Here is a 17,909-nt window from a genome sequence, read left to right on the forward strand (position 1 = left end):
GCCAATCTTCAATTTTGAGTAGATGATTGTTATTTCCTTGGGTTTGGAAGGTCATGGATTCCCCAGCTCAACATCCCCTCATGATGGTGGCCAGTTGCAAACAGAAGCATCGCAGAGTCAAACATCGAGTGTGATTGGTTAGCATATTTCCAGAAGATCCGAAAGATCCGAGAGAAGATTCGGGAGGGTATGAGTCTTGCTATTCATTGAGCATCGTGTGGACGCCTGGAGTCGTTACAACACAAGTAACAGCGAGCCGACAAGTGCTTTGAGTTCAATGACCGAACGATATTGATCTCCGTCGATTTAATTCACTCGTTGATGACGCGTCTGATTTCTAAGTCAAGGACATTTTTACCAACTATCCCAATGACCTTGTCATTACCAAAAGGCAAAACTCTGCGCCGTATATTCTCCAGATTCTAGAGCTGCAATTATCTCACCGTCCATGAGGCCCTGTACATAAGCCTCGCCTAAAACCAAGTAGTCTTCACCACAAGGGCGTATCACGAGCGGTGTACTACATCCAAAAACGATAGCAACGAGGTCGCCTTTTTCCGTTTGTTCACCAGGACCACCGTAGATGTTATCCGGTGCCCATCCCAGATAGCCTTTTTCTGTCGTCATGAATCGTCGTTTTTTGCAGCTGCGATCAAAACAAGAGTATGCTTCAGTGTAGACGAATTCAGAAGCATCTTCCGGAATCTCCTCTGAGAAGAAATCATCAAATCGGTAGTCGCCAAGTGGAAAGTCCCGCATACCAGCTCGAAACTGTTCCCAGCGAAAGTAATATCCTTCTTGGCCAGCTAAAAATTTCCATCCTCTCTGCTTGAATTGTGGACCTCCGAGAGCAAAAGTAGACGGAAGATGAAAAATGGCAGAATGCTGGGGCCCGGATCGGTGACCGTATGCAACTCTGTCGCATATCAGGGTACGATACAAAGCCTCCGCAGTCGCGTTGCGATCGCCGTACACACTCTTCCAATTTTTGGGAAACACGATGCTCGTTTCACAGCGAGAAAAGTACCCTGTTCCACGAGCCGATAGGCCAGAGACGGTGTCGACGATAACGCCCGTACATCGTAACAGTAGTCCGCCGTCACCAAATGATGCATTGTGCTTCCGGTCACCGCTTGCATGATATTCCGAATTGTGCCTACATCCAGCGTCACGCGAGAACAGGTATGCAGGACCCCAAATCTGTTGATCATGGCGTGTCCATCTGATTCTACCGGGCCACGACCAATCTGCTGCCCACGTCAGGCCTCGAGCAGGACCCCAGGGATTTCCTTCTCGAAGAGCGTCCAAGTTGTCATCGAATCGTATAAAGGCCCTGGCTGCCTCCCTATACACCTTCCATTCAGGTAATGTATAATCTGGATTCAAACCAGTTGCGACAGCAGGAGCCATCAGTCCAACCAAGGCATACACCTTACCCCTCTTATCTGTACAGTCACCCGAATTTGCAAGATCCAGCAGCCTTTCAAAATTGAAGTCTGATATCTTTCGCGCAAATTGTTTGCTGAGAACAGCGAGGTCTTGGTATACGAGATGCAAGCTACTGGTTCGCCATATATGCTCTGTGTAGAGGCCAGTGTCGAGGACAGCCATTTGAAGGCATTCGTCTTTTACGAGCCAAAGATACTCTTGAAGGACAGCGATTCCATCACAGAAAGTTTCCCATGCTATTGTGTGTTGGCCACATCTGATCCAGGTCGCTGTGGAGCCAACAATAACCTCTTGGATGATCCACAGCCGGAACCAGTATGGGCGATCCATCAGGTCTTGAAGTCCGATCCAATGGGTTCCGCCATAAAAACTTGGATCTGCCTCCAACTGAGCAGTGAATTCAACAATTGATCCGCTCGCCTTGATCTCTGCAAGATCACGTACAAGCTGTATCGCTGCGCTGCTTGAACTACTCTCCTCTCCTAGCCACGATACGACTGACCATGCACTTCCGTATATGTCACGCATCATCTTGATTTGAGAAGATCGCTCCTCGAGATCGTCCTGGTTGATACAAAGCGCGTCAACCCATAGCTTGAATTGGTCGTAGAATTCACACCCGCTTTGAAACATGCGTAGGGCCGCTTCCAGGTTGGCAGTTACGGATGTTTCATGGCCATTGAGCAATATGGTTCGCTTATCATCTTGGTCACCCCAAACATATGAAAGGGAAGCAAAGTCTCCCCAATTGAAGCGATAGAGACTGGGGCTCGGCCGAGTACTATACATCCGTTTTAGAGGAGCCAGATTGGCTAGCTGCGGGGAAAGCCGACTACTTGTCCAGTTTTGCGTGGTGGGCGCGGCGGTATCATGCATAAATTTGAGGTAATCTGGATCAAGATCATTGAGAGAGTATATCTGTAGGCGGCAGTGTACAGGCTGTGAGTGGTCTTTGACTCCAGGCAAAATACTCAGAAGCCGTATCTCGCGATTTTCCGGGGTGAGTTTATGATAAATTGGCTCTATCGATGGGCTTTTATCTGATACTTGAAGCGCACCATAGTATGCGGAGGGTTCCTGGGGCGATGCGTATGTTGAAGAGCCAATGTCTATGAAACCACGGCGAGGGACCGTCAGGTTGACGGTTGGACTACCCATGCTAAGCTGGAAGGAGACCTTGGGGGCAGATGGCAGTGGAATTGAATGAATGCATCAGAGTCAGAATTCGAAGGCTTCTAACTGTGAGTCAGTCTGAACTGGCACTCTTCGAAGTAATCGACGTTCCAGCTGCCTAAATCATCTGCTCAGCTGAAGACTTGGCGAACATGACCAATCAATATCTGAGGCGTCCGCATCGGCCTTTGAGCAGCCGAAGATTGCATGGTTGGAGTCGCGGGCAGCATGATAAATTTGCTGCAATAGGAGCGCGCGGTGCGGTCAAGGTGAAGGTCGGATCAGGTGTTTTAGTGATGCAGCGCCGTCGGACCCTGAAAAACCACCGAATTCGTGCCTCGGAACGGCCTCGGGAAGTCGCGTCATCGTATGTTCATGTTTGTACATACATATACATGCGCACCCACCACCACATTCTTTACTCAACATAGCTGCTTGGAATCGAACCCCTTGCGCCTCTGTTGCATTTGCGCATTAGACTCTTGTTTCGGCGACTGACTTTACCTCCAGCTCTAACATTGCCCACCATGTCCAAGCTATCGCCATCCCTCAAGTCGCTCATCAACGCCGCACACTCGCGCCCAGGGCCTGTGCCAGCGCCCGCAGGAATCCAAGGGATATACAACCGGATAGAAAAGGAAGCCACAGAGCGCAAGCTGGGACGCCCATCATGGCTCAGCATATCCACCGCCGCAACAATGACCATGAACTCGCCCGAATCCATGATTGCCCTCTACCACAGCTCGAGCAAATCGCGCCCAGAAAGTGAAAGCGTTGCGATCGCAGAATTTATGCGCGAAATCGGTCTCAAGTGTATCGGTTTTAACGGCGTAAGTAATCTACCCTAGGTTCAAAAGAAAACATGTTAACGCAGCCATAGATTCCTCGCACAATCAACATGCTGAACGCCTTCCGTGCGGCTCTCCCAGCCTCAGTTGCTTCATCACTGAATAAAACACCTACGCGATTCCCCGACCCATCCAACGTGGAGCAAATAAACAAGCGTGGTCGCGAACTCTGGAACGCAATCTACCGCCCTCTGGAAACAAAACTCGAACAGAAGCTTGGAGAAGCGCACCCGGATCTACCCGTCTTCATCATAAACAGCGAGTACGGAGGCCTCTTTACCGATCCCCCACGCAACCAAGGTGCAACTGTGGGACGTATCACAACGAGCTTGATCGCAATAACATGCCTAAGGGCGCAGCAGGGTGTCGGTCCACAAGTACTCAGTCACGTTTTCGGATTGAGAAAATCATGGGAAGATGGAACTTGGAAACAGGAGCCGGAAGCTGGTGAGGAAGAAGGAATCAAGTGGCTGGTTAGCGACGAGGGATGCACATGGGTGTTGGAAAAGGTAGATGAGCTTGTACAGGCGCTTGGTGGCGGACAGGGAAGCACTTTTGCGCCTGTTAAGGCGAAATTGTAAGGTTAAAGAAGTATGTGGATTGTTATATATACCCCAATGTTGTTGACTCGACATTTCTAGAACGTATGCATATGTAACTCATACTTTCCTTCACCCACTTCCAGAAATCTTGGCATCAAATGGCTCAGCAATCGAAACCTGACCTGCTGCTGCCGTATCCAGCGCAACATTAGTATTCAGCTTCTTGGTCTCTTCCGCAAGCTTCTCTGCTACATCTTGGCCCTGTGCCTGTTGAGCCTGCAGCTTGAGTACGGTGGCTGTGAGCTTGAGGACTTTGTTCTTGATTTTGCCGTTCTAGTAAGACATTAGTATGGAGAAACTCGACGGAAAAGATCTTTGGAGAGGGGGAGAGAAATAAAGAAGATATAACTGACCTGAATTTGTGTCGCCTGATCCCCACTCGCGGCCGCAACCGCCGGGTTAAACGCCTCCGTCTCGGCATCATTCGCAACTTGATTGACCTCGTTCAGAAAGGTCAAATCCGCCTGATCGATATTTTCCGGATTCTGAAGGTCAAGTCCGGAGAAGAGAGCTGCTGCTTCGGCTTTCGCATTGCCAGCCTGCCCACCAGAAATGGAGATGGCATTGTATGTTGTGTCCTTGAGTACGGGCCCAGCTTGTCGTGGTACGACTACAGGTGCGGCAAAGCTGAGCGCGCTGAGGGAGAGGATGGCGAGGGGTGTGAAGTACATGTTGAAGATATATGAACTGGCGAAAAAAGGTATCTGTATCTGGAAGTATAAAAAATATAGACAGCACAGCTGAACCTCTTAACAACAAAAAAAAGGTATATAAGAAACAAAACGATCAAGCCTCAAGCCGATTTCGTTTAACCAAGGAAAAAAAGATGCTTGAGCGATAACAAAGAAAACTTAAGAAGAAGGGATCGTTCATGCGTTTTTGTACACCCACCTTAACCCTCAAAACACCCCTTCTCTCACACGCGCAGAAAACTCATCTTCCTCAGGCTTTCCTCTCAATGCCGCAACAGCCTAAGCGTGCCTGACACAAAACACCATCTCAGACACCCCCACCCCTCTTCGACTCGCGCCTCGGGAACAGGCTAACTAGAGCCACAACCCAACCCCAACATCCACCATTCGGAAAAATTTAACAGTAAAAAAAAACGGAAGGAGATGGCGCCTAGGTGAGCGTGCGCAAACGCGATACGTCGCCAATCGCTTCCTTCGCGACCGAGAAGGGCAAAGTGGCCGCTGGCTGGGGGTGGTGCTGAAACTATTCCGCCATGTCAGACCCGTCAGGTTTAGGGATGCGGTGGTAATGCGTTGTGAGTCTTGGCGCAAAAGGCTTAAGTTTATGACTTTGACAATACTGCGAACTACATGTATCGAGAAGCAAAGAAAGGAGGATACATATTAGACATTCTTCTCATTGATGTTTTACACGCAGCGGAAAACGAAGGCATCGCCTTAGTTTCACCCGTGTCCGAGTCTATTCGTTAAGCGTATACATCATATTCATACCTCCAGCATTGCCTTCATCTAAGCACCTCCATCCCGTCCAGTCAACATAGCACCCCGTTTCCTTATCCTCTCCTCAACCATCCTCTTACTGTACGCCGTTGCATTGCCACTTCCACTGCTAAACAGCGCGCTCGCCTTTGCGTAAACTGCATCCGTGTACCCAGACACCGGGGCCGACCAATCCATAGTAAAGGCGCTGACGCTGATGCCGCCACCGGCAACAACCCACGTCTCGTCGGGAAGGCTGGCGTCGCCGTTGTACTGGGCGTTGATGCCTGCGGCAAGCGGGTTGACGTTGTCCCAGGTGAAGAGACCGGTGGTTTCGTTGTAAACAGCGACATCCGTTTCCGCGTTTCCTGTAAGTCTGGTTTTGAAAACGGGGGGTGAGCTCGTGGCATTGGTGAGTTCGGGGATGTTGACGTTGACGCCGTAGCCTAGTGGGAGCACTTTTTGGCCTGCAGGCGTGTTCTTGATGAATTCGTTGACGATGCCGAAGGATGCCTTGGCGGCGAGAACGGCTGGGTGAGAAGGGCCTGTTACATTGAAGTAGGGGACTGCTCTGTTGCTTGCGCTTGTGGCGATGCCGGGGATGGAGCGCGAGATGGCGGCAAAGGTTGAGCCGACGGTGCCGCTGAGGGCCATGACGAAGGGCCCGAGGTTAGTGCCGTAGTTGGGGCCCGCGACGAAGAGGTCTGCGGTTTGCTTCCAGTCTGGGTAGTAGCGGGGAAGGACGTAGTCGAGGGCTACGAAGGTGCATGCTGCGGGTGTGCCATCGTAGTACCAGATGTTGTCGTCTTTGGGATCACGACCGACTGATGGGGCGCCTGCTGGGATAATGTTGTACTGTGAGGGCATGGTAAGATTGGCGGTTTCTGCCCAGACGACCGTCGTGCCTTTTCCGGACTGTTGTTGAGCGGGTGCAACGATGAGCACTATCCCGTACCGTCAGTGGTGTCTACGAACAACGATTGAGTAAGCTAACCTTCATGACCCGCATCAACCAGCATCTTGTACAACTCTCTCAGATTGCCGCTCCCGAATCCATCATCGTTTCCCATGAGAATCTTCAGCGCATCCGCCGACGCCGCAAGACCCAGCGCCGCCGTCACCGCCGTACTCAATTGGAATCGCATCTTGAACAATCCGACAAGCAACACAAGCTCAAAAGCTTCATATGGACACAACCAAGCAACCCGCCCAAGCCTCGCCTTTATATCCCCCATTCTCCATCCCCCAACCACCCTCTCCCGCAAACCCGGCTCACTGCCTCCATCCACCTACGCCCTAAACACACTGGCGGCGATAGTCGCTGCAGGAACCACCGACGCGGCGTGCCCGATACCGCGGGAACAACGCACCTTTTGCCTTCTCACCTGCGCTCGTTGCGCGCCGTGATTCGGTGTTGATAAAAGAGCAGGTCGCAGGGATAGGGTTAATTGGGTCGGCTAGCACGGATGTGGCAGGAGCAATTGCGGTGGGGACTTGTGGCGGGACATCGGGGGTCGGCGAGAGGGACGTATTGGGGAATGGATGACGGGCTGCGTGCATGGTGGATGGGGGTAATTCCCCGGAATTAGAGCCGCATGCTGTATCCGCGGAAAGGTGGAGGTGTGTTCGGGCGAATTGGTTGGATTGCTTGGGTTGGAGAAGGTCGCTTGGAGGACTTGGACTAAAAAGGTTGGCTGAGCTTACGTCTAGTCAAGTATCGTATCTTCTCTGTTCGATTGGTGTCAAGCCGCGCCAACGATGAACTTGTTTTGATAAAACTGCTTCGTACACTATGCTCGTAAAAATTCCCATCTTAAATAGCTAACCTGGGTATCTCCCACAATGAGTACTACTGATAGAGTACCAAATCTCACGCCTTTCATGACCTCAATTGCTTTTATCGGATCCTCGAAAATCTTCCATGTCGCGCCGTACAATGCCATCAAATCCCAGAATGAACGCCAGCCTGTGCTAATATGTGTAGTTATTGTTGCCTCCATATTCCATGCCCGCTTCGTCACCTAGATGGTCGACATGCATAAACTCGTCAATGGAAAATGGATCCGGCATTCCTGCATTCATGGTAATCTCCATTCCATCATGAGATTGCTGTGCCTGACCCATGGGCTGGCTTGGTGGTTCCAGACCCTCAATGATACGCGTACCCTTTGGCACAGAGGCCCCGAAAGCGCCAATGCGATCGGGTTGTGGAATACCACTTCCTTTGCCCTTGCCTGTCGCATCTCCGCGGGCGTTCATCCAAATGCCGTTACCTCCCTCGCCATTCTTGACAGCCTTGGTAAAAGGTTCCTGGAAGATGAGACTCGTTTCATACCAACGCCCTTTGATGTCGTCAATATCCAGCTTGTACGAGGGCTGGATAAGTTTCCACCATGCAGCCGTGCGCGTTGCGGGTACGAGCAGGCGGTTCCGCCATACCATGTCGTGGATCATGCGAGAGGGTATGTTAGGGTTCTGTTGTGGTGGTTTTGGAGGAAGATTCGGGTCTGGGGCATCCAGTGTTGCATAGCTATACACATCACCCACTGCGATCACCTTTGGATTTGGCTGATTGGGGGGTGGGTTGGCGAGAACTTGTTCGATAATGTCCGTGATGACCATGAGATCGCTTCCAGTGGCGCCTATGCGTAGACGAACGGGCTCGCCCCTCCAAATCTTCTCAGCGCCTAGGAATATGCCGTTGTACTGTCTGAACTCGTTCCCCTTGTCATCCTTCGAAGTCTTCAAGCGCTCAAAGAGTGTATATGTGGTATCAATGGCTTTGGCTGCGAGGATAGATGCATCAACAGAAGCAATTCCTTCGCCACCCTGCCCATTGATGAGTGCTCTCCAGTCAGTGTTGCCATACTCAAACTGTGGGTTTTGCTGCAGAAAGGGAAACGTGCAACTAGGCGCGGACCAAGCCAACCACGGCTTGATATGCTCATCGGTGTGTATAATCTCCTGTGGAAGGGACTCAAATGGATGTGAGAGCGGCTGAACTAGGTACGACCTGTTCATGGGGTTCTCTGCCAGAGCCCATCTTTGCACGACAAGCCCAAGACCCCAGGCAGATGTCTTGGGCCTGAAGAACCACACCACCTCTCCTGTTCGACACAGAAACTTGTTGTAAGTGAGATCCGCTTGTTGCTCTAGTGACCGTGGTTGCGGAAGGGGCGTCGATTGTAATGTCGGAGGAGCCCGAATCTGCGGCGCACTAGGAGTCGACGTCTGCACTGGGACAGGTGTAGCTGGCTTGATGATGGGGCTTGGGATTGGCGCGGTCATGGAGGTTCGATGCACAGGTATTTGTACGACGGGATTCCGGCCCACGACATTGCCATTATTGATGTTTGGAGCAGTCCCACCGGAGCTGTTTTCTCGCTTGAGAGGCACTGGCTGCTCTTGCTTGACCTCGACCTTGGGCTGAGGCTTCTCAACGTCGCCCGCTGGAGAGCACATTTTGCATGTGCAGTTGGTCATATCGCTGTTCTCGTCTGTGCATAGCCACAGAAGATGGGGAAAGAACTCGACAGGGCTCCTGAAGCGTTTCTTAGGGCCTTTGGGATAACCATAGAGGTAGGCATCCTGGCGATCGTGACCGCCGCCAGAGTGGTTCTTCACAGTCTTGACCTGGCCGTCTGCCTTTGTCTTGATGTGCTCGTAGAGGACGTAGTTGTCGGGAAGCTCCCACAGAATGCACTGCTGCCACTTGTCTGCCAAAAGTCAGCTTTCTGCCGCCCGCTAGCCCGCGTGGCTTTCTCTTACCCTCATACTGCTTGCCGCCAATCTCGCGCAAGAGCATACCGCCCAGCTTCTTACGCCAATCCTGGTGTTTGGGATCATCCTTCTCGATCAGCCGGTAAAAATCACGCTGACCCTGGTCGTTGGGCGACATGTTGAGCTGCTCTTCGGTCGGCCCGTTGCGTATGGGCCTGCCTTTGATGTTGACGACATGCTGTCCGTCCGACTTGGAAGCGAATATGGGCCAAAACGAAGTCATGGGCTGCTGCGCCATGATGAGCGACAGTGATGCGCCGGCTGCGCAGGGCTTATCGGATTCTTTGCTGGGCGTGGGGAGACATGCAAGAAGGGTTTCGCGACTGCATGGCGAGATGCGTCGGATTTACTCGGCTTTATGGACAGGCGCGCTAAGACGCGTCCGCCTCCTCTTCCAACTTCGAAGTTGCCCCCCAGAGGCCTTGTTCAATCTCAAAGCACTCGTTGGTTTGCGAGACGCTCTTTTTGGACATGCCCTTCACCGGCAGATTCACTCCTCACCGTTCACTGCTTCGATCAAGACTCTAGATCCATTGCTCTGTAAACTTTGCTTTGCAGAGTTACTTTTTCCGACATCACTGACCCTTACACCTGGCTTATTTCAGAATCCTGTTTCAAGCTGAAATAGCAAATCACATAAGACACCGCATCTTCCGTCATGGTTAGAAAATCCATTATAACTCTAGGCTCTCCCCAGCCCATTACTCCACCCCCAAACCGACGAGGTGGCCATTTGCAAGATCTTTTGGCACAGTTTGGATCTCAGAGCTTAGTAGAGTCAGCGACCAAGAAAAGGCGACTGTCGGCACAGCAGAAGAGTGAAGAAATGAAGCCGATTCCTATTCGGGACAGTAGAAGCAAACGCAACCCGCCGCCTCAAACGGCGCAACACGACGTCACCTCGGATTTATCGGCAGTAGAGCAGTCCCCTGTGACTTCCAAAAGAACTACTCGGCAATCGGCTTCAAAGCCAGCAGACCCAGATCCAGAAGATAGCGAAGACGAACTCGCGCCATCGGCCCGCCCCCGCAAGACGAGTGCGAGAATATCGGCATACACGGAGGAGCTTAAGATGGAGAAGCGCAAGAGGGAAAAGGAGAGGACAGAGGGACTGCGACGGGGTACTCGGGACCGGAGGAGCGCCATCCTGGAATCTGACACCATACCTATAACTACTTCATCACGACGGCGGAAGTCAGCGCCACCCCCTCGGAAACTCGACACCGCTCGCAACCGGCTTCGCGATGACATCGCCAAAGGCACCAGGGCTAGAGCGAACAGTTTTCTTGTCGCCAACAAAGAGTTCTTTCTGCCACTTCTGCCCAAGAACAACTATGTCACGAAGCTGGTAGAAGAAGGCAAAGCGCAACCTATTATCGAATACCAAGAGCTCAAGCAGCAACCCAAGGGAGTTACAGCCGTCATGAAGCCTTACCAGCTGTCTGGTCTATCGTTTCTCGTTCACCTGTACAACAACGGGTTCTCTGGTATACTCGGTGACGAGATGGGTCTTGGAAAGACGCTACAGACTCTTTCTCTCTTCCAATACCTCGAAGAGCTCGATGAACAGAAGGGCGTCGTGTCAGAAGAACCCCGTCCATACCTGGTCGTCTGTCCGTTGAGTGTGCTCAACTCTTGGGTAACGGAAGCTGAGAAGTGGGTGCCACAGCTCGGAGTAATGCGGTTTCATGGCGCCGTGAACGAACGGACTCGTCTTAAGCGGGTTGCTGCCGGTTTAGAAGACATGAAAGGAAACGAAACCTCACGCGCACGAGATCGGAAAGCATTGCGCAAGGCCGGCCAAAAGGTCTCCAAGCTGCCTGGCCCTTCTGACTCTTTCAAGATTGTCGTGACCACCTACGATGTCTTCCAAGCCGAGCAAGCTTGGTTCAAACACTCTTTTGCCTGGCGCTATGTTGTTCTGGACGAAGGCCATAAGATCAAAAATAGCTTGGCCCAAATCTCCACCGCATTGAAGAGCATCAATGCCGAATACCGACTGATCCTGACAGGAACGCCGCTTCAGAACAACATGGTTGAGATGTGGTCACTCCTGACTTGGCTGTACCCTACTGTCTTCGACGACAGGACTGAAGCACTGTTCCGAGAGTCATTCGATCTTAGCAAAGGCAAAGCAAATAAGCAGACTATGACAGATGCCCGACGCTTGCTCGAGCTGATTATGCTGCGGAGAATGAAGGACTCTCCATCGGTCAATCTCGGTTTACCACCCAAGGAAGAGGTGCTTCTTTACGTGCCCCTTACACCAATGCAGAAGTTCTGGTACACACGTCTCTTGACTCGTATCGATGATGGCATGCTGAATGAGCTCTTTGCTGATGGCAAGGAGAAAGAGAAAGCTGCTATTGAGCATGATGTCCAGGAGAACAAGCTACTGCAACAGCTGGAGGAGATGGACAAAGTGATCAGCACTGGCAGCGTTGGAGATGAATGGGAAGAGACTGCAAAAATTGTGCAGGATGCTGTAGCGAAAGAACAGGCCGACGCGAACGCCTCAAAAGGAGCTTGGAAAAAGCTTATGAATCTCGTTATGCAGTTGCGCAAATGCTGCTCTCATCCATACCTGCTTCCAGGAGGAGCCCCAGATCCCTACTACCTTGGTGATCATGTCATCCGCGCTTCCGGCAAGTTCATTTTGTTGGAGAAACTTCTCAAGCACACGGTCTTTGAGCAAGGTAAGAAGGTTCTCATCTTCTCCGGATTTGCTCGCACACTCGACTGCTGTGAGGACCTGCTATCTCTTGTCAGCAACTACGGTGAAAAATTCAAATACCTTCGGTTGGACGGAAGCACGGCTAGGGCTCGTCGAAACTTGGATATCCGCCTTTTCAACCAGAAAGATTCAGACTACAAAGTCATGCTTCTTTCTACTCGCGCGGGTGGCTTAGGTATCAACCTTACCAGCGCTCAGGATGTCATATTCTTGGACGAAGACTGGAACCCACAAATCACTCTCCAAGCCGAAGCGCGGGCTCATCGTATCGGACAGACTAAGAAAGTAACAATATACAAGCTCTGTACCCAGGGGACTGTTGAAGAGCAGATGATGGGTCGCATCCGGAAGAAGCTCTATCTCTCTGCGAAGATTACCGAATCCATGCAGAACGTACATGGCAAGCAAGCAGTCGCGAAAAGATCAGCTGGGCGTCCCTCCATTGATGAAGACATGCCACAAATGGACACATCGCAACTAATGACACTTGTACGGCGAGGTGCACAGACACTGTCTCATCCGGAGATTGACGTAAAGGAAATGGTTTCTTGGGATCTGGAAACGATGATGAAGAAGTGCCGTGACCAGTCTGCTGAGTTGGCTGACACGACACAATTCGAGGTTGACGAAGACAAGTGGCTTTCCACCATGGAGCGCGTCGAATGCGCCGTGTTCGAAGGCAAGCGTCATCAGCGCAACCTCGACAAAAGCTCCAGCGCAGATACCTCCTCTAGAAATATCCTACCAGAAACGATTACTCGGGAAGACCGCCGCACGAACAAGAACACCACAATCATGGTAAATGGCTATGCTATCAATAAGGAGTCCATGAACTGCGGAGACTGGGAAGCTGTGCCAACTTTCGCCGGCAAAGACCCACGTCTTGCTGAGCCAGTCCGAGAAAAGCGACGCGAGTTCAACCATGAAGATCACTGCCTTGAATGCTTCGAAGACGCCGACGCTGGGCAGCTCTTCGAATGCAAGACCTGTCCCCGAGTCTACCACTTCGACTGTCTCGACGAACACTATCAGGGCAAAGTCAAGGGCCCTTTCAGTGGCTTCCATTGCCCCCAGCACAACTGCACGGACTGTGCAAAGACCACAGCCGATGCGGGCGGTCTCATCTTCAGATGCCGCTGGTGCCCTCGGGGCTATTGCGAGGACTGTCTTGACTGGGACAACACCGAGCTTATCGGTGAGAATCTACCTGAATTCGAGGTCCTAGGTGAACACGCAATGTCAGGTGGTTTCTACGTCAAGTGTCCGTCTTGCGTTAAATCAGCCAAGGAGGACCCAGAGCAAAGGGCGTGGATCGAGGAAAAGGAAAAGACGTACAAGGAGGAGCATGCTGCTTGGTTGCAGGAGCGTGAAACGGTGCAGAGCGTCAAGATTCAGGATGACGACGAAGCTAGTTTGCCACCGGGGCTCACTGATACTTCGCTCTCGACTCCTGTGCTTGGTGAATCTGGAGTCACTACGCCTGATGCAACGGAGACGTTGTTGCCAATCCCTACGATTACGAAGAAGAGGAGTCAAATGTTTGATGAGACTAGCGACAAGAAGAAGAAGACCAAGCGTGGCGTGTAGTGTCGGTCATTGGTCTCTTGATTACATGGCATTCATGACGTGCGAAAAGAGAGTTGCTGAAATGTAGATGCGCTGGTTCTTCAGTTGCATTTGAACTACCGATGGTCATATTATAGGGCCAGGAGGGAGCCAGGCGGGAGTTACAACTCTGGTTTATATACCCATAGAAGTTTGATGGCTTTTCTTTTCTTTTCTTTTGCTGCGGCTGTCTCATATGACGAGTCGCGCAACATGTACATTAGATTTACAATGATGATCTTTCGGAAAGGCATCTACCGTGCATACTTCTTTGAATCTTCGTGGTTAGCATACGAATCTCATCCGGATATCGCTCGACTCTAATATCATTTAGCATTCACCCACAAAATTGTTGTACTACGCACCTACCTTCGCTACTTTTCATCAGACCCCTCTTTCGTCCCTGAACACCGTCAGGCACCTGCACATCATTCCTCTCGAGAAAACCCCACTAACCAAACATACTACCCCCACCACCCCCTCTCCTCCCACCCCTCAATGCCTCCTTAATCAACCATTCCCTCAAAAATTCCTTGTTCCGCATCTCCTCGGGCCTCGTCAAGCGTGTATCAAATTGCGCTTCCTGCCGACTAAACGCCAGCAACGTCGGCATACTACTAATCTATCCCGTTTTATTAGTTTTTCATCCCCTCCCCTTTCCAGTGAGAAAAGAAAATACATACTCGATACCTAATCGGCAAATCCTCAATCAACACCGAATCCATCATCACCTCCACATACCCCAACCCGCCCTCCCCCTCCCCTACTTTCTCTTCCTCAATCAATTTTCTGAGCAGAGGCTTGATAGCTTGGCATGTCTGACACCACGATGCGGTCCAGAAGGTGATTAGGGCGCGGTTGTCGGCGGCGTTGAGGAGAGTCAGGGTGTGTAGGTCGTTGGGTGAGCGGACGGGGTCGAAGATGCGGTTTGTGGGGGCGCGTGAGGAGGGGAAGAGGGTGAAGGGGCGCGAGGCTGGAAGGGAGAGGCGGAAAGTGGAGGGGCGGAGTATCATCTTTTTTTGGCGGCGAATTGGCAAAGTGGTGGTGTTGGTGATGTTGTGGTGGTTTGGACAATTGGAATTTAGTGGTTCGCGGTGACGCGTGGGGATGGGGATGATGTCATGGATGCCAAGATTTTGGATGATAGGTCGCGTTTCCACGTGGTATGCCCGTCTACGTCCAATGCTTGTCTCGCGTGTTCCTGGCACGTTTCGTAACATCGAGAATATGATTAACTATGCATTTGAAAGAGATGAAATTCTAAAAGAGTATCACGTGTACGAGAACGGGAATTCTGAACTACTAACATCCCTCCCCAGGCCAAGCGCCAGTTATGGACTCATGTATAAGCGTCGGTTAGACCCTAATATCCTTGGTGCTTCTTCACAAAGAGCACCATAGACAGCTTTTTCGATGACTGGTGCTGTGATGCTCATAGCCGGCATTCCAGTTGCGATCCAGATCGGAACGCCGACCAACATCCCGGCTCCTGTGATGGTACCTATACCAACTCCAAGAGCAAGACAAACACCACTGACACCCCAGCCCACCGCTGGCGCGGTTACGGCGGCTGACACTGTACTCGCGGTTGCGTGTGAACATATGCTGTTGGGAACATTATTCGCAACACCGTGCAAAAGTCCAGCCGGCGCTGCTGGAAGATTGAACTCAACATAAGGCTTGCCCTTGTGCTTCCTTCCTTTGACTTGAAATGGCTGAAGGCCATCCGGGAAATGTAAGGGCTCCTTGATGGAGATGCGGCTCCAGGTGGGGATCGATAAGTGGAAGACGACATCTTTTCCACATTGTGCCCTGACACCTTGCATGTACTGACATAAGGTGTCCAAGTTATCTGACTTGGCACAAAACGTGGGCGGAAGAGGGTCTTCACGAATCAGTCGACGGAATGCTCCATACCAGTTTGTGTCAGGATGATACACAAAGAAACGATGCTTATCCGCCTCAGACTCATCGATGTTATCAATTTCTTCTCTGATAAAATCGTAGACGTGCTGAGCAAAACCGTCAGGGCCTCCGCTGCCAGATACGGCAATGCTGTTGCTCTCGCCAAGATGATCATTTATTTCGGTCAAGATCCGGATTGCCTTGTTTCCCTGAGCGATTTGAATGGCTGAGGCGGTTTGTGCCAACGTCTGTAATAGTCGATCCGATCAACGAGCGATTTTCCAATCACGTGGGTTTGGTGAACTTCTCGGACCACACGGTCTGCTGAATCGGCAGCCCTTTGCATGTTCTCAGCTGGAACTCTGGCACTTGCTGCAACTGCCTCGGCACTACGACGCACAGAACCGGAAGTAGCCTTATCCAATACTGCGGGTTTTGTATCGGTGTTGTTGGCCATTATGATGTTTCTGATAATACCAGCGACCTGGGAGAAGAACACCACTACCGCATGGCCCCGAAATTGCCGAACGCCTCCACTATTTCAGGCGACTGTTGCACAAGGTTTGGTAACATCGACGCAATCCTCTTCCTGTGATCTTCGGGCAGCTTGATGAACGCATCATGGAGAAGGTCGACGTAAGCCTCGTGAAAGGGTAGGTCCGGATACCGCTCCTTCATCAAGTGTTGCAGTTCGACCCAGTCCACATACGCCGCAGCGTCCATCTTAATATTTTGAAGCTTCTTAGGTCAGTTTAGATAATCGCTAGAGATCAACACTAATGCAGGAGGTAGGTAGTGGACATGAAGGAGCAACCCGAAGAGTACTGTGACACGATGCAAGACCAAGCTCAAAATGATAAGGGGGGACCCGCAATCGAGCTGGGTGGAACAGAGTTGAAATACAATTGCTGTACTGTATTGAGTGGAGAAGGCAGTGTATTCACTCCGAAAAGGAACCCCCAATATATATCTGCAGTCTGATCACGTGACAGTACACCACAGTACATACGGATCTATTGTGATATCTTTGAAAAAACCAGACACTACACAATACAACACATAATACGCCTGCTAAATTACAGCGCCTTCTACAAGGTAGAGGTAGGAAGAGAGCAGGATAGGTAGTGCCTGGCGCGGTTATGCAAGGTGATAATCCTGTGTCACATTACCAACCTTCATCAGCCAGTCAATAAGTGGCACGTAGATATATTCCTTACACAACACTACACCCCCTCTTGAATTCATTCGTATCGCGAAGCTGATTGGAACTACTGATACGCATGATCTACCTTTGGATTCTCTTGGTTGGTGTTTTTTCTTATCGACATGCAAGTCTCAGGCTCTGACGGTGTCCCTAGACCTCTCGAGACGCGCGCCACGCTTGCCTATCATCATCTCTCAATTCTCTACTTCAGACTGGATCTGATACAATCAGTTACTAAACCTCAAAGTACCAATCGTTTATCCGGTAACAGGGGACATCTGGTAACCTAGGGGGGAATATCAACGTCCGTCCATGTGACGCGAGTCACTCTCCCTCGCGAGCCACATACAAGGCAATGAAGGTTGAAAGCATCATCAGCTTGCAGCGCGTGTATAATTTCGTCATTCAATACAAGAATATTATTACTTGACCATCTTTTAAATATATGTTTGCTATATAGCGTATTAGATTACATATCCGCCATTTCGTTGGCCTGTCTCTCCTATCTCATCTCTCTCGTCTCATCCTGACCACCAATCAATTTCAACTCCATCTCAAATACAAGAATACTATAGTTTGGTATCTTCTACATCTCTGGAATGTTTGTCACCCGAAAGATACGCAGACGTTGTCCCCTTGTCGCCGGTCTGCGACAAGAGACTATCTGGTGACGGTTCAGAGAATCCTCACTGCATCGCTAACAAGTCCATCTCGCAATCGCTGATAAATACAGAACCTTAGTATCCCAGGCGCCGAATCGGCCTATTATATTGATAGGCCGCGCTCGGGAGTTTAGAGCAGGCCGACCTGATAAGATGACTTTCATACTCTTCTATGATACTTCTACCTACCCACTAGTGCGAATATCGCCTGCACACTTACTATCGCGATCTGGCAAGGTTGCACAAGTAAATCAGAGACCAACTGCGTAAACAAAAGCGTATATATAATAGCCAGCCCCTACCAATTCGTCGTGGTTCCTGAGTATCCACACACAGAAAACCCTTGAGAGTATTAACATAGGGGCTACACCCTAACAAGTCATTTAAAGATGCTTTTTAGGCGATGTAATTTGAGATGTGGCTCGCGTCATAGGGATGGACGCTAGAAAAGATGTACTTATTATATGACGCTTACTACAGCAAAAAGACAAACCAG

The 17,909-nt window shown here is 50.8% G+C and overlaps 9 protein-coding genes across 9 annotated transcripts; 2 read left to right on the plus strand and 7 right to left on the minus strand.

Moving 5' to 3' along the window:
* Nucleotides 1-381: 381 nt before the first annotated feature.
* On the minus strand, nucleotides 382-2,607 carry COCCADRAFT_22348 (uncharacterized protein; the record flags this gene model as incomplete). The annotated part of the gene is made up of 1 exon (XM_007709280.1): nucleotides 382-2,607. The coding sequence occupies one exon, from the start codon at nucleotides 2,605-2,607 to the stop codon at nucleotides 382-384; it is 2,226 nt and encodes a 741-aa protein (XP_007707470.1).
* A 542-nt stretch (nucleotides 2,608-3,149) lies between these two features.
* Nucleotides 3,150-4,051, plus strand: COCCADRAFT_1032 (uncharacterized protein; the record flags this gene model as incomplete). Its single annotated transcript, XM_007709247.1, has 2 exons — nucleotides 3,150-3,452; nucleotides 3,503-4,051. The coding sequence occupies 2 exons, from the start codon at nucleotides 3,150-3,152 to the stop codon at nucleotides 4,049-4,051; spliced, it is 852 nt and encodes a 283-aa protein (XP_007707437.1).
* A 90-nt stretch (nucleotides 4,052-4,141) lies between these two features.
* COCCADRAFT_83574 (uncharacterized protein) lies at nucleotides 4,142-4,743 on the minus strand (the record flags this gene model as incomplete). Its single annotated transcript, XM_007709336.1, has 2 exons — nucleotides 4,142-4,345; nucleotides 4,426-4,743. 2 exons carry the CDS (start codon nucleotides 4,741-4,743, stop codon nucleotides 4,142-4,144), a joined length of 522 nt encoding a protein of 173 aa, XP_007707526.1.
* An 810-nt stretch (nucleotides 4,744-5,553) lies between these two features.
* On the minus strand, nucleotides 5,554-6,668 carry COCCADRAFT_1034 (uncharacterized protein; the record flags this gene model as incomplete). The annotated part of the gene is made up of 2 exons (XM_007709248.1): nucleotides 5,554-6,467; nucleotides 6,518-6,668. The coding sequence occupies 2 exons, from the start codon at nucleotides 6,666-6,668 to the stop codon at nucleotides 5,554-5,556; spliced, it is 1,065 nt and encodes a 354-aa protein (XP_007707438.1).
* Nucleotides 6,669-6,812: 144 nt separating this feature from the next.
* On the minus strand, nucleotides 6,813-6,971 carry COCCADRAFT_83731 (uncharacterized protein; the record flags this gene model as incomplete). Its single annotated transcript, XM_007709337.1, has 1 exon — nucleotides 6,813-6,971. A coding segment is annotated over one exon (159 nt), but the record flags the coding sequence as incomplete, so codon positions are not given.
* A 523-nt stretch (nucleotides 6,972-7,494) lies between these two features.
* Nucleotides 7,495-9,541, minus strand: COCCADRAFT_83455 (uncharacterized protein; the record flags this gene model as incomplete). Its single annotated transcript, XM_007709338.1, has 2 exons — nucleotides 7,495-9,239; nucleotides 9,292-9,541. The coding sequence occupies 2 exons, from the start codon at nucleotides 9,539-9,541 to the stop codon at nucleotides 7,495-7,497; spliced, it is 1,995 nt and encodes a 664-aa protein (XP_007707528.1).
* Nucleotides 9,542-9,961: 420 nt separating this feature from the next.
* Nucleotides 9,962-13,624, plus strand: COCCADRAFT_83520 (uncharacterized protein; the record flags this gene model as incomplete). The annotated part of the gene is made up of 1 exon (XM_007709339.1): nucleotides 9,962-13,624. The coding sequence occupies one exon, from the start codon at nucleotides 9,962-9,964 to the stop codon at nucleotides 13,622-13,624; it is 3,663 nt and encodes a 1,220-aa protein (XP_007707529.1).
* Nucleotides 13,625-14,093: 469 nt separating this feature from the next.
* On the minus strand, nucleotides 14,094-14,655 carry COCCADRAFT_83600 (uncharacterized protein; the record flags this gene model as incomplete). The annotated part of the gene is made up of 2 exons (XM_007709340.1): nucleotides 14,094-14,264; nucleotides 14,326-14,655. The coding sequence occupies 2 exons, from the start codon at nucleotides 14,653-14,655 to the stop codon at nucleotides 14,094-14,096; spliced, it is 501 nt and encodes a 166-aa protein (XP_007707530.1).
* A 318-nt stretch (nucleotides 14,656-14,973) lies between these two features.
* Nucleotides 14,974-16,004, minus strand: COCCADRAFT_1037 (uncharacterized protein; the record flags this gene model as incomplete). The annotated part of the gene is made up of 2 exons (XM_007709249.1): nucleotides 14,974-15,795; nucleotides 15,861-16,004. The coding sequence occupies 2 exons, from the start codon at nucleotides 16,002-16,004 to the stop codon at nucleotides 14,974-14,976; spliced, it is 966 nt and encodes a 321-aa protein (XP_007707439.1).
* Nucleotides 16,005-17,909: the final 1,905 nt, after the last annotated feature.

This window comes from Bipolaris zeicola (assembly GCF_000523435.1).
Source record: "Bipolaris zeicola 26-R-13 unplaced genomic scaffold scaffold_7, whole genome shotgun sequence".
In the NCBI taxonomy this organism is placed as follows: domain Eukaryota; kingdom Fungi; phylum Ascomycota; class Dothideomycetes; order Pleosporales; family Pleosporaceae; genus Bipolaris; species Bipolaris zeicola.